The 13,734-nt window shown below is 45.2% G+C and overlaps 1 protein-coding gene across 1 annotated transcript in view; it reads right to left on the reverse strand.

Annotated features, from left to right (window-relative positions):
* Positions 1–13,734, reverse strand: part of RANBP10 (RAN binding protein 10) — a 69,025-nt gene that overhangs the window by 54,719 nt on the left and 572 nt on the right. The window contains exon 2 of the mRNA XM_070613717.1: positions 13,136–13,247. Coding sequence (XP_070469818.1) covers positions 13,136–13,247 — 112 coding nt within the window. The remainder of the gene's footprint in view (positions 1–13,135; positions 13,248–13,734) is intronic.

The raw sequence follows: 13,734 nt of genomic DNA on the forward strand, positions 1-13,734 counted from the left end.
TGGAAGAAAGCTAAGTACCCACTGACTGATGACTGGATAAAGAAGATGTGGTATATATATACAATGGCATACTACTCAGCCATAACAAATGACAGAATCGTCACATTCACAACAACATGGATGGACCTTGAGGGTGTTACGTTAAGTGAAATAAGCCAGAGAAAGACAAACTCTGTATGATTCCACTCATATGTGGAAGATAAACACACAGACAAAGAGAACAGATTAGTGGTTAACGGGGGAAGGTGAGTGGGGGCTGGGCACAAAGGGTGAAGGGACGCACCTATAAGATGACTGACAAATAATAATGTACAACTGTAATTTCACAATGTTGTAAACTACCATAACCTCAATAAAAAAAATTTTTTTTTTAAATCCCTGCTGAGCAGAGGATCTGGAGCTCTGGCTTACATGACACCTGGTGCATCTCAAGCACAACCCAGAGTACACACTCAGGAGACCATGCTGTGAAGACGCAGGCTCAGTACAGCTCCAACTGACTAGAGCTTCCTTTTTTTTTTGTTTTGAGCAAGATTAGCCCTGAGCTAACTACTGCCAATCCCCCTTTTTCGCTGAGGAAGACTGGCCCTGAGCTAACACCCATGTGCATCTTCCTCTACTTTACACGTGGGACGCCTACCACAGCATGGCTTTTGCCAAGTGGTGCCATGTCTGCACCCGGAATCCGAACCAGCGAACTCCAGGCCACCGAGAAGCGGAATGTGCGAAATTAACCGCTGCGCCACCAGGCCGGCCCCTAGAGTTTCTTCTGTGACCCAGGCAGGCCTGACGGTGAATAGAGGACAGGACCTTAGAAACGCAGGCCTCTGGACTCTTACACCCTCCAGAGGTATACAAGGCCTTGGGAGAGGAGGCCACTCATTTGCTCTAATCTCCTACCCGATCCTGAGAGACAGCTTGGAACACTCGACACAGGGAACTTCTTTGGCAACAAGTCTGACATTCCCTTCCTGCCTCCTGAAGGGAAACACCTGAAGAGTTTTAAAGTGACAGGAACACTTTGCAGCAGGGCTCCAGAGACAACACCCCAGACTCTGAAGCCTGGTCTCAGATACTCCAGCCTAATTCAGGACTGTGGGTTTTTTATTTCAACCCACATCTCACGTTCCCTATCAGAAGAGGAGAAATTGGACTAAAGGGCTCCTAAGCTCCTTCCCAGCTCTGACCTAGAGACTGCAATTCTTGACAGAATAATGTCTGTATACTGGTGTAAATATGTTGTATCCAGATCCAAACCTAAGATGGGGCAGACCCTGGAACAGCAATCAAAACCAGCAAGAAGACATCAAGAGAAATGAAAATTACAGACCAATAACCCTTATAAATATGGGTGCAAAAATCCTCAACAAAATTGTAGCAAACCAAATCCAACAATGTATTAAAAGGATTATCTACCATGATACCAAGCGAGAGTTATCCCAGGAAGATAAGGGCAGTTCAACACAGAAAATCAATCAATATAATAAACCACATCACACATTAATAGGATGAAGGGAAAAAACCCACATCATCAGCTCAATTGACGCAGAAAAAGCATCTGACAAAATCCAACACCTCTTCATGAGAAAAACACTGAGAAAACTAGGAATAAAAGGGAACTTCCTGGGGTCGGCCCCACGGTCGAGTGGTTAAGTTCACACACTCTGCTGTGGCAGCCCAGTGTTTCACTGGTTCAAATCCCGGGTGCAGACATGGCACCGCTCATCAAGCCATGCTGAGGCAGGGTCCCACATGCACAACTAGAAGAACCCACAACGAAGACTATACAACTATGTACTGGGGGGCTTTGGGGAGGAAAAGGATAAAAAGAAAAAACAAAATCTTTAAAAAAAAAAAGGGGCTGGCCGCGTGGCCGAGTGGTTAAGTTCGCGCTCTCCGCTACAGGCGGCCCAGTGTTTCGTTGGTTCGAATCCTGGGTGCGGACATGGCACTGCTCATCAAACCACACTGAGGCAGCGTCCCACATGCCACAACTCTCACATGCCACAACTGGAAGGACCCACAGCAAAGAATGTACAACTATGTACCGGGGGGCTTTGGGGAGAAAAAGGAAAAAATAAAACAAACAAACAAACAAAAAAAATCTTTAAAAAAAAAAAGGGAACTTCCTCAACATGATAAAGGGCATTTATGAAAAACTCACAGCTAACATACTTAATGGTGAAAGACTAAAAGCTTGTCTCCTAAGATCAAGGACAAGACAAGGATGCCCACCTTTCACTACTGTTACTCAACATGTACTGAGACTTCTAGCCAGAGCAATTAGACAAGAAAAAGAAACAAAAGCCACCCAAATTAGAAAGGAATAAGTAAAACAATCTCTTTTTGCAGATGTCACAATCCCATATATAGAAAATTCCAAACCATATACAGAAAGCTTACTAGAGCTAATAGACAAATTCAGCAAAGTTGCAGGATACAAGATCAACACAAAGCACTTTTTTTTTTTTTTTGAGGAAGATTAGCCCTGAGCTAACATCTGCCACCAATCCTCCTCTTTTTGCTGAGGAAGGCTGACCCTGAGCCAACATCCAGGCTCATCTTCCTCTACTTTATATGTGGGACACCTACCACAGCATGGCGTGCCATGTGGTGCCATGTCTGCACCCAGGATCCGAACCGGGAAACCCCAGGCCGCCAAAGAGGAACATGCGCATGTAACCACTGTGCCACTGGGCCAGCCCCCAAAGCACTTATGTTTGCATACGTTAACAATGAACAACCAAAAAGAAAATTAAGAAAATAATTCCATTTACTATAGCACCAAAAAGGATAAAATCCTTAGGAATAAATTTAACCAAGGAGGCAAAAGACTTGTACACTAAAAACTATAAAAAATTACTAAAAGAAATTAAAGAAGACATAAATAAATGGAAAGACATCTATGTTCACGGATTGGAAGACTTAACATCATTTAAGAAGGAAAGTATTATTAATACTCTCCAAATTGATCTAAAGATTCAATGCAATCCCTACCAAAATTCTAATAGCCTTTTTTTGCAGAAATGGAAAAGCCAATCCTCAAAATCAATGGACTTACAAGGGACCCTGAGTAGCTAAAAGAATCTTGAAAAAAGAACAAAGTTGAAGGATTCATACTTTCTAATTTCAGAACTTACTATAAAACTACAGTAATCAAGGGGGCAGGCCCGGTGGCCAAGTGGTTAAAGTTCCCCATGCTCTGCTTCGGTGGCCCAGGTTCACATGTTCGGATCCCAGGTGCGGACCTACTCCATTCATCAGCCATGTTGTGGAGGCATCCCACACATAATGTAGAGGAAGACTGGCACAGATGGTAGCTCAGGGTTAACCTTCCTCAAGCAAAAAGAAAGAAGATTGGCAACAGATGTTATCTCAGGGCAACTCTTCCTCATACACACACACAAACCTACAGTCATCAAAACAGTGTGGCACTGGCATAAGGTAGACATAGACCATTGGAACAAACTGAAAGTCCATAAATAAACCCTTATATCTACAGCTAAATTTTTTTGTTTTAAAGATTGCACCTGCACTAACATCTGTTGCCAATCTTTTTTTTTTCTTCTTCTTCTTCTCCTCCCCAAAGCCCCCGGGACCTAGTTGTATATTCTAGTTGTGCCTCTGGTTGTGCTAAATGGAATGCCGCCTCAACATGACCTGATGAACGGTACCATGTCCATGCCCAGGATCCAAACCGGTGAAACACTGGGCCTCTGAAGGGGAGCACGTGAACTTAACCACTCAGCCACGGGGCTGGCCCCCTGAATTACTTTTGACAAGAGTGCCAAGTCCATTCAACAGGGAAAAGAATAGTCTCTTCGACATTGGTGCTGGGACAACTGGATTTCCACATGCAAAAGAATGAAGTTGGACCTCTATTTCATACCATATATAAAAATTAACTCAAAATGGATAAATGATATAAATATAAGAGCCAAAACCATAAAATTCTTAGAAGAAAACATAGGGGGAAAGCCTCATTGGATTTGGCAATGGATTCTTAGATATGACAGTGAAAGCATGAGCAACAAAAGAAAAAAATAGATAAATTGGACTTCATCAAAATTAAAACTTTTATGCATCGAAGGACATTATCAAGAAAGTAAAAAGACAACCTACAGAATGGGAGAAAATATTTGCAAATCATATATCTGATAAGGGCTTAATATCCACAATATATAAAGAATTCCTACAACTCAACAACAAAAAGACAAAATAACCCAATTATAAACTAGGCAAAAGACTTGAACAGACATTTCTCCAAAGAAGATATATGAATAGCCAATAAGTACACGAAAAAATGCTCAACATCGCTAGTCGTTAGGAACTGACCACAATGAGGGGCCAGCCCGGTGGCACACTGGTTAAGTTCACATGTTCCACTTCAGCGGCCCGGGGTTCGCCGGTTTGGATCCCGGGTGCAGATACGGCACCGCTTGGCATGCCATGCTGTGGTAGGCATTCCACATATAAAGTAGAGGAAGATGGGCATGGATGTTAGCTCAGGGCCAGTCTTCCTCAACAAAAAGAGGAAGATTGGCAGCAGTTAGCTCAGGGCCTATCTTCCTAAAAAAAAAAAAAAAAGTAAAAAAAAAAAACCACAGTGAAACACTACTACACATCTAGGATAGCTATAAATAAAAAAAGAAAGAAAATAAGTTGTTGGTGAGAATGTGGAGAAACTGGAACCTTCACACATTGTTGGTGGGGATGTAAAATGGTACAGGCGCTGTGGAAAACAGTTTGGCGGTTCCACAAAAAGTTAAACAGAGAACGATCCAGCAATTCCACTTTTAAGTGTACACCCAAAAGAAATGAAAGAGGGATGCAAACAGACACTTATATGCCAATGTTCACTGCACCATTATTCACAAGAGCCAAAAGATAAAAAAACCCAAGTGTCCACCAACAGATGAATGGATAAACAAAATGTGGTATATACACACAGCCATAAAAAGGAATGAAGTTCTGATACAAGCCACAACATAGATAAACCTTGAAACATTATGCTAAGTGAAATAAGCCAAAATAAAAGGACAAATATTGTACAATTCCACTTATATGAATTATCTAGGCAGATTCAGAGACAGAAAGTAGATTAGAGGTTACTAAGGGCTTGGAGGAAGGGGAAATGGGGAGTTACTGCTTAATAGGTACAGAGTGTCTGTTTAGGGTGATGGAAAAGTTCTGGAAATAGATAGTGGTGTTAGTTGCACAACACTGTGAATATAATTAATACCAATAAATTGTACACTTAAAAATGGTTAAGATGGCATATTTTATGTTATATATATTTCACCATACACACACACATACAAAAAGTCACCAAGAACAATCCTATGGCTCTGCATGCTGGCATAATCCTCATCTAGCTTTCCTGGATGAGACAAGTACGACTTGGCACACAGTGCAGTGGAAAGTATCAGAGTATTCTCACGTCACAACCAGAAGAAAGAAGTCCCTTGCTGAAAGCACACAGAAGATGACAAGAGTGAAGAACACAAATCTAGTTATTTTTACTTTCTATCAATTTCTTCTTAGAGGGAAGCTGGCAAGCTCATAGGCAATTTTAAGAAATGCTGCATAAGATATACAAATCAATGACTATAAGACTTGAACATTTTTAATTTAAGCTCCATCAACTAGATGTCTCTAGACACAGAGGTTTGGTAGGATGTGACAGAGAGGAGAGAAAAGACAAGAGACAAGCTCCTCAGCCTCATGGCTAGTGGCTTTTAGGGGCTGTGGGAAGATACCAGCTATGCTGTCAATTCTCTGCTGAAAAGGCCAGTCACCATTGCCCCTGCCCCCATCCCAGCCTCCCAAGGAGCTACTGGAATCTTACCTGACAGTTTCAACTTGACATCTAACACCTTAGCCACAGCTCATCAGGCTGGCAATCTTGTTCCTCTCAAACCTGCCCCAGATAAAGAAATCAACAACCTCCACAACAGGAGGGATCTCTGGGACCATGGTTACAAAATTGTCCCTGGGAGACATTTCAGGAAAAACACCAACTGACATTTAGGTCTAAAATGAGGGCTAATATTTGGTGCTGGGGATTTTATTTCATAGTCTGACAGGCCTGCTTAAAGCCACAATCCATCGTGACACTGGCTACTGCATGTAAGCTGCTCCTCCAGCAGCCACACTCTCATCCTGCCCCTATGCCAAGAAACCACCCAGTCACCCACTGAGCCCAATTCTCTGCAGGCCTCCCACTGAGAGGAGGGGCATTACAGTGACGAATGAACCCAGCCCCAGCACCATCCAAAGAAGAACAGGCCTGAAGGCAAAGGGGCTTTGAGTCAGGATGCGCATGCAGGCAGGCAGGCAGTCCTGAAGGTGGATCAGGACACCCTCACACATCCACTGCCACCAGCACCCTCAAAACAGAAAGGTGCAGAACAGTTCCCATGGGTGGCCCTAGACAGGTTACTCATACACTCTAAGTTCTGGCTCCTTCCCTAAAGGGATGACAGAATCTTAAGTACTAAGACTTGACTTTTCCACTGCCCTTGACCAGAGGGTGTAGCCAGTTGGCGCCTGAGCCTAATGTGAGAGGAGGGTTCCTACTAGACCCCACATCCACTAGGCTCTGGGCTCTCATCTCTACCTCACTGGTCCTGTGTAATTACAGAGCTGGTGCATAGCTGAGTGTGGACATGGCAAACGCCCACTGGTACTCAGACATTAACTCTCTAGTTACAGGTGTTCATCCAGAAATGGGCCTTGAGTTTGCTGGTTTGTATTTTATCATCTTTCATTATTTTCAGCAGAGGGTCTTATTCAAGCAACCTAGCCCATCATCACATGGAAACCTTAAGTCCCAATAATTTTAAAAGCATCAAATTCCATGCACGAAACCCCTTTCTGCTTAAAATATATGGAATGGTTTGTTTTCTGCACTGGCCTCAAGTGAGACAACACACATAATGGCAATAACCTGCATGGTTCAAAACCACATCTCTCTATCCCTTCTGCTGTGCATTTTTTTTTAAAGATTTTATTTTTTTCCTTTTTCTGCCCAAAGCCCCCTGGTACATAGTTGTATATTCTTCGTTGTGGGTCCCTCTAGTTGTGGCATGTGGGACGCTGCCTCAGCGTGGTTTGATGAGCAGTGCCATGTCCGTGCCCAGGATTCGAACCAACGAAACACTGGGCTGCCTGCAGCGGAGTGCGCGAACTTAACCACTCAGCCACAGGGTCAGCCCCTCTGCTGTGTATTTTTAAAATGTATACTGTGTTAGGAGTTGAAATATCCTATGTATTTTTTATGGTTAAAAAAAATTATAGGTAAAACAAAAATAAACTTCGGTTAAAAAAAAGAAGCAGCAAATATAACTACTGATAAACTTCTGGAATAACGGTTGTTATTAAAACAGATATAAAAAATGAAAAAAAACCCAAAACAGATAGCCCATGCCAATTTCAGACACATGGCTTTGTAAACCAGGTGATAACCAGTTCTACTCAGCAAACCATTTCCTCTGCTTCTTTCCTTTTGGTTCAGCACTACCGTGGCAATGTCCTCTAGAAGTGACAAGCTGAGCCCTCACACCATTTGGGCACAACTGCCCTTCTCCTCTCTCCACCTCTTCGCATCTTCCAACTGCCTCCTCCCTGAGGGCCAGTAGGTTTTGTCTCATGATGAAAACTCTGACCAAAACATAGCAGCTACCTGGTGCATTGTGCACTGAGAAAACTTCTGGGGCTCTGTCTCAACAAGAATGAGTGCTGTTATCAATCAGCAATCTTTGCCACAGATGCTGAGGGGTCAGGGAGGGTATCTGAGCCTTGACACTTGCTGTTGCTAACCTACAGTAAACTTCCCTGGGATCTCAGGCCAGCTCTAAGGTCTAACAGGTAGGGAAGTAAGAGAGTATAAGAGGGGTGCAAAAGACTTACCCAGCCCCTCTCTCACTTCCCCACACAGTCCAGAGCATCTTTTTCTGGCCCCTCCATGACAGGCAGGCTGGGCTCTGTTTCACTGCAAAGTCCTCCAGACTTATTTCTAGCAATAGAACCACAACTTCACATTTAGATTACAACAAAACAATGCCAAGGATCCTGGAGCTACAAAGACATTTTACGTGGATATTGAATAGAATTTCTGGATAGGCAGAGGGACATCCATGAATTTAGACATGGTGTTATTCATAACTCTCCCAGGAATGACTCCCTTCTCTCCAATCACAGAGACCCTTGATTCCTTCCTGATGGCCCCAGAATATGATGCTACACTGTGCTTGCTGCACCCACCCTCCTGTGTTTCAGCCTGATGAGCTCCTACTTCCCCTCTAACAGGGAATCTCCCTTATGTGGTGATCCATCTAGGGAAAAGACCAAATATTCCAGAGAACAAAAAACAATGGGGCCAGGAGTGGGGCATGTGGTGAGGAGATGGGAAGTGAATTTCAAGAATTTCTCTAGGGGCTGATCCTTGATCAAGGAAGTCCCCAATTATTAAAAAAAAAAAAAAAAAAAAAGGACACCATGTGAACTCCAGTCCTCTCAACCCATGCCAGAGCTACATATCAGCATGCCCAGGTAGACCTGGGCTTTAACCTCCAACACAGGTGAGCAATACAACACTCCAAGATGCTTCAGAGCCCCAATATTCCACGCTTCCAAAAACAGTTCAATGTGTTATTTAGGGAGAGATGCTGCCAAAAGCTCAGCTTCTGCCCATGAGGCCGTCAGCCCCAGGGGACAGTCAGGGAGAACAGGGCACAACCGCCATCTGTATGGCCTTGGGCAAGGACAGCACCTACTTCTTAGGGCAGGCAGGAGAAGGCCCTCCCCAGGTCAGTGCCAGATAGATGAGTGCCAGCCTTCTCAACAGCACTCTACAATACAACTGAAGTAGGGGGACCCAGGGTGAGGGGTTAGTCACAGGCTATCTCTAGGCTGGTGGGCCTGTGTTCAAGTGGCTCTCCAGACCAGAACGCAGCAGGCGAGATCTTAATTGAGTGAGTGGCTCTCTGGGTCTCCAAGGAAAATCACTTTGGGTGATTCTGAGCCACAAGAGGGAGACACTTGGGCATAAAACATGGGTCAGTGTTGTCTTTCAGATGGGAATTGGCAAAACCAAAACACCACAGAACACCAGCACATGCAGAGTCCTTTCACCTATGAGAAATCTCTCTGGCTACCAGTCTTCAACACCCCACCTTTGCATTTTGCCACACAAGAGAAAGGCCAGCCAAGAGAAAGAAAAGACAAGTGCTGTGGAAAAACCATGCCCGGAGTCAAGGACCTACACCCAGGGGCCCACATTGGACAGGGCTCTCAGCCACAGGGGCCTGGTCGAATCAGACCAGCGGAATCTCTTCTCCCCTATCCACCCTCACAAGTGTGGGCAGATCCAAAGTCCTCATATACTACTACTTCAGGATAAAGCCCATGCTCCTTGGTCACAGTCTGCAAAGTATTTCCAATCTGGCCCCTGCCTACCTCATGCTCTGTGTGCCACGTCTTTTAGTGCACTGTTCCTCATACCTGGAGCATCTGCTTCTTTGTTCACATGGAACCCTCCACTTCATCCTTCCAGATTCAGCATTGTCACCTCTTCTATGAAGCTTTCCTCAAATTCTAAGGTACAGGAGGAAGTCCAACCTCTGGGCCACCTCTGAGTATGGTACACCATGGATTGGCCCTTTATACACCACCCTGTGAGGTCGTGTGCACAGGCATATCTGCCTCCTCTCTAGATAGGCCTTGTGCCTGTGCTCCTGGGGCTCAGTCCTGGGACTGGGACAAAACAATGGGTGCCTCACTGTGGTGTACAGAATAAATGGGTGAGTGCACTGCTGCCTGGCCAAAGGAAGTCAGCTGCAGATACAAGCAAAGGCAGGTTGGCTGTGACCAAAGCCCTCCCTCAGGGCCTGGGCATCAGCTGCAAAGGAGAGCCTCTCCCCCACCAACTCCATCCAGTGCTCTAGCCCAGGCTTGCTGTTCTTGGGTAGAGCCACCCATCACATGTCAGGAGGCCGCCGCTGCTGGGATGATGTTACAGTCTATTTTGAGGGTCACACTGGAGCATCTGTCAGCCTGGCCAGCCACACCCTCCATGTGTCATCACTAAGAGCCAGGGCCACCCAGGGTCCACGAACTCTGCCTGAGCAAGTCATTTCCCCCAGGGACGCTCAGCTTCAGGGACTCTTTGGCTTCCTAGCAATATCAACCTGGATGGCCCTTATCTCCTGGCACCACTCTGACAGGGCTCTGATGTCTCCTCGCCCCACCAGACCTGTTCCTGGGGTTCCCAGCTATGGTGACTCAGCAAAATGCAGCTGAAGCCCATCAGTCTATGCCAACCTCTTAGCTCAAACATAGCCCCTCCTTCTCCAGCCCTCTCTTATATTTGGGGAGTGCCCAGAAAGCCCAGCACCCTGACATCAAGTTACGAGTCAGACTCCTTTTAGGTCCAACAGGTCTCATCTGTTGGGAAACTCCTACTCATTCCTCAAAACCATGCCCATGCTCTGCCTCCTCTTACAGAGAGACTCTTAGTCCACTCTCTACTAATTAGGCCACAGATCTCTTAGGATATGGCTGGCCGGTGCAGGCTTTACCTTTGTTCTCTCTGCACCTAGCATGTGCCTGACACATAGTAGGTATGAATAAATACACTATGGACCCTTGAAATGAAACTTTTCTATTTAGACTAGCTTAGTGTGTTCTTCTACAAAAGACATCATCAGAACAAGGGCCTTTCTGGAAAACAATGACACTGACAACTGGGTTCATAAACACCTTATACAAAGGAGGGCTGGCAGTAGGGCCCTTCAATTCTACTAAAAAACAAGTTTACAGATTTAATCGGATGGTAAGTCAATCAAGCCCAGTCCAGAGCATGCCACATTCCTCTGTCCCCTAAGGACACAGTGATCCCCTAAGGATCCAACTGGACATTCCTTCACTCTACCCAGGGAAGGAATGCAATGGGGAAAGGTAGCAGCAGCATGGACACACATATCTGGGATTAGGCGAGGACGTCTGACAAGTTAGGCTACTCCATCACACACCCCAAGCCCTGCGCCAGGGCAGGTCACCAAACAACCTAGGGGCTCAGGGCTCAGCCACAAAACAGGTATCTCATAATCTGCTCCAGCTACTTTTCCAGAGATGCTCTGAGAATCATACTAGATAATACAAGAAAGCTACACAACCGGTTAACACTTGGGTCATGGGACAAAGTAGGGTCAGAAACACAGCTCCAACATGGATGGGAAACAGGAAATAAGCTGATCACTGTCTACCTTATATCTGCCCTTGGCCTCCTCAAAACCACACCTGGCCAATACCAATATCGGGCTACATCCTGGCCATGAGGTTTTCAGGGATTCCATAAAGAGGCCATGAGGGGACATTCATATACTTGCCATCTGACAGCAGTCAACTAAAGCAGGCCACCACAGGCATATATGACCTGGGACCTTTTTAAAACAGGTTTCCAGGTCAGCTTAAGGCCTATATTTACCACACATAAAAATGCTGGGAACAGAAGCTAGGAAAAGATGCCCAACTTTCTTTAGGTTTGCAGGTAACAGCTACAGTAAGGGAATCTAACAAGACAGGGCCTTTTCCAGCAAGATCAACTTACAACTGAAATGTTAAAAGGCAGCTGAAAGAATCCAGGTCTCTATGTTTAAACACTCTCCTTCTGAAAAGTTGTTCTAATCTCACTAGCTCAGCTGTTATCCATGATAAAGACTATAGAGAAAACAATCCATTTTCCTCCCTACAAGTTTAAGAAATGCCCCTCAGTTTTTCTGGCAATATGAGACACCAGCACCAACATTTCGGTCTATACTGTAACTATTTCTGCAGTGTTTGTTTTGTTTTAAGAGACTATTCTCATTCACACTACTTGGAGCATATTAAATATATGTGCTTTTATTAGACTGGAAAGGGAAAATAGAAGTTTTAAAGTCCTCCAATAAGTTTCCTATCTGTAAATATACTAGATGGGGATAAAAATGAAAGATGCAACATCTTGCCATGATCAGAATTTCAAAATCACAGAATTCCAGGGTTAAAGGCAGCTTAAGATGCTTGTCTAGCTCCCCTCAGTACAAAAGAGGAGATTGAAGCCCCACAATCTACCTACGACCACACAGCCCTCCCAGGCAGGGATATTACAATGTCAGTAAGGAAGCAGGCAAAGCTCTGACTCTGGCAGTCTTACCCCCAGCATGGCCCCTTGGCTGGGCATTTTGCAAGGGGGACAGTCCCTAGAAGAGAGGAAATATTATAAATGCTCAAGAAGACACACTCAGGGTTAGCACCAAGGTCACTAGTGGGGTTGGCAAACATCCCACACCAGACTTAAAGTCTGATGAGGAAAGCATTTCCAAGGCAGTTGCAATCATATTATTTCATAACTTAAACACCTGCTTTGTCACAATCACTGGAAAAAAGGGAGACTGGGAGAAGAAGGAAGAAGAAAAATGAAAAATCTCCCCTCTGACTTCCTGTGTCTGCTTAGATCACCCTAAAATGGAGAGCCTCCCTAATGTTGGCTTTAATGAGGACCTCCTAAAGCTGGTCCAACTGGTGTTCAAGTCCCTGGACTGAAAAACAAGTTTATGAGCAGCAAGGTCACCTGATTCTAACCATGTGCATGCTGTTTACCCTGAGATGACAGGCCAGCGGCTGCTACAGCTTTGATGAATGCTGCGAAGACTCTACTAACCCTTTGAAGCCTAGTGGAGCCCCTACATGACTAAACGCCATAAAAAGGAACCTTGAATGCAGCAAGAGTGTGAAAGGAGGGAAGTCACAAACATCACCCGATAGTGGGGGAAACCCCATTCTGGATGCTGAATTGTTAATGTAAACTTGTATTCTTGTTTCCCTGAGCTATGAGGTATCTCATTACATCATCACTAAAGAGAAGTCCCCTCCTCTATCCCCAGTGCACCTACTTGCCATCAAGAGTTGCTGCTTACACCAGGCCATGCCCACAGTCGGGTAACAAAGGCAGCCCACCAGTCAACTATGCAGCCCAGACTCACACAGCTCAGCAGCTCACATGAGTTACAAGTGGCAGCCTAGAGACCTTGAAATCTGACCACAGAGAACAGCTCCATGTTGGGAGAAAAAAAGGTGGTAACAAGGAGCTTACCCATCTCTTCCTTTGCTGACAATCTTCACTTCAAAGTAATAAATGCCACAAGCAGCAGGTATGGGGTGGGTGGCGCGCACTGAGGCTGCATCTTTGTGATTTTTGCCATGACCTAATAGGAGAGGGCAAGGAAGAAATTTCAACAGAAGGAAATGCAAATGGAAGCTTTATTCTTCTCTGCTCCATGGCAACTTCACCCCTCCACGGCCAGAGGAAGTCCTTACATAGTCCAAGGAATAATCAGACAACAACTGAGTAAATACATAAACTTCCCACCTTTGGCTCACTTCCTCCTGAGAATAGCAGCCCTGTCTGAGACACTGTAGCCCATACAAACCAAATGAGGGTACAGGCAACGTGGGTGAATGTCAGAGATTCCCCAGGGTTGCTGGCAGTCTCTCCAGAATACAGGCAGCCCACCTGGGAGACCAGGGGAGGCGAAGGCAGCCCTGGAAGACCCCCCAACACTTTCACACAGAACTCCAAGCCCAGTCTGGGATGTCAGGCAGGCGAGCAAGCTCATGGGCCTCCAGCTTATGGAGGGGATGTACCCACCCCTTTCTTCAGACACTCTCGAAACTAAGCAGTAGAGAAGGGCT

This window comes from Equus przewalskii, chromosome 3 (assembly GCF_037783145.1).
Source record: "Equus przewalskii isolate Varuska chromosome 3, EquPr2, whole genome shotgun sequence".
Taxonomy (NCBI): Eukaryota; Metazoa; Chordata; class Mammalia; order Perissodactyla; family Equidae; genus Equus; species Equus przewalskii.